The 1,260-nt window shown below is 34.8% G+C and overlaps 1 protein-coding gene across 1 annotated transcript in view; it reads right to left on the bottom strand.

The window, feature by feature from the left end:
- Positions 1-1,260, bottom strand: part of LOC107104585 (glutamate receptor-interacting protein 2-like) — a 67,371-nt gene that overhangs the window by 56,161 nt on the left and 9,950 nt on the right. The window contains exon 4 of the mRNA XM_015404619.1: positions 817-962. Within this exon, the coding sequence (XP_015260105.1) occupies positions 817-962 (146 nt within the window). The remainder of the gene's footprint in view (positions 1-816; positions 963-1,260) is intronic.

Below are 1,260 nucleotides of genomic sequence, written 5' to 3'. Positions count from 1 at the left end.
AAAGAAGTTTAATCAGTACTTCCACTTTTACCAGAGTATTTTTTAACACAAGTATCTGTACTTTTACTCAAGTACGGAAAGTGAGTACTCTTGCCATCTCTGCCCTTTAGTCATGTACAAAAAAAAAACTATTTAATTACATTTTGGTGTTTCTTTTTTGTACATGACTAAATAGATACACACCAGTTGAAGTTAAAGTTTATTTTTCATACAAAACTAAAGGGATAAATGTAAATCTGACTTCTTGCGCATGTGTATTGACTATAGGTATGCTGATCTGACAACTCCGCCAAAAAGTCCTCAAAGAGCATTTTTATTTAATCCAGAACTTGTGACAAACCAACTGTAGGGAGCTGCCTTTTATCCCCTGTTTACTTAATGGAAACAGCGTCAAGCATTTAGAGCGGTGAAGATTAAAACCTTTCGTTTTTACTAAAGTCATAAACCATATCAGCCATGCCTTTTAATTCAAACATAAAGCGAATGCCACAATATTTGTGTTAATTTTTTTTTTAATCTTATTTGCATCTTTGGTACTTCTTTTATTTAGATGAATGTTAAATATAAAAGATTTTTTTTTATCTTCCAGGGATTTGAATACTTTTGGGTTTAATTGTGGCAAGAAGGGTGTAATCTGTGTTTGAGTCCTGGTTTTAGGAGGAAACACTCCTTCTTGTGCCTTGATTCACAATTAGGTATCAAAATAGGACTAAAGAAACATACTTTGGATTAGATTATTGATTACCTCCTAGCTTTTATTATTCTACATAATTAAATACCACATATTTAGTGTAACCTTCCAGTACTGCTGTTTACCTGTAGGGGGCAGCTCATACTCCACCTCTAACAGGACCCTTTCTCCTACATTCTTTAATAAACTAATGATTTCTTCATGCCTCAGCTTTGTCAGATTGATGCCGTTCACAGACTTGATGTAATCCCCGACATTAAGCTGGTCACTCCTGTAGAAAGAAAAAAAACACATGCATCAAACCATGTACCGACAAATGTTGATCCTTGATGTTAAAATCCACTCTGTTAATCAGCGGCTTAAACTGAATTACTTGCATCAAAACATTCAGCTGATCTTTAGGCTTTCTCTTAAACTGCCATTGCTTGGTTTTGAAGTTAATCTGCTCAGCTTGAACTGCATCTTCCGATGCTTTGAGTTATTGACTGTGTGAAGTTCTGGAGAACCTGAGACTCTTGCAAGAGAAAGTTCTAATTCATTTTACGTCCTTAGATGGAAAGAAAAGCTCT

Source organism: Cyprinodon variegatus, unplaced genomic scaffold, assembly GCF_000732505.1.
Source record: "Cyprinodon variegatus isolate N-32 unplaced genomic scaffold, C_variegatus-1.0 Scaffold1805, whole genome shotgun sequence".
Taxonomy (NCBI): domain Eukaryota; kingdom Metazoa; phylum Chordata; class Actinopteri; order Cyprinodontiformes; family Cyprinodontidae; genus Cyprinodon; species Cyprinodon variegatus.
The sequence above is the reverse complement of the archived record's forward strand: the minus strand, read 5'-3'. Positions and strand labels throughout refer to the sequence as shown.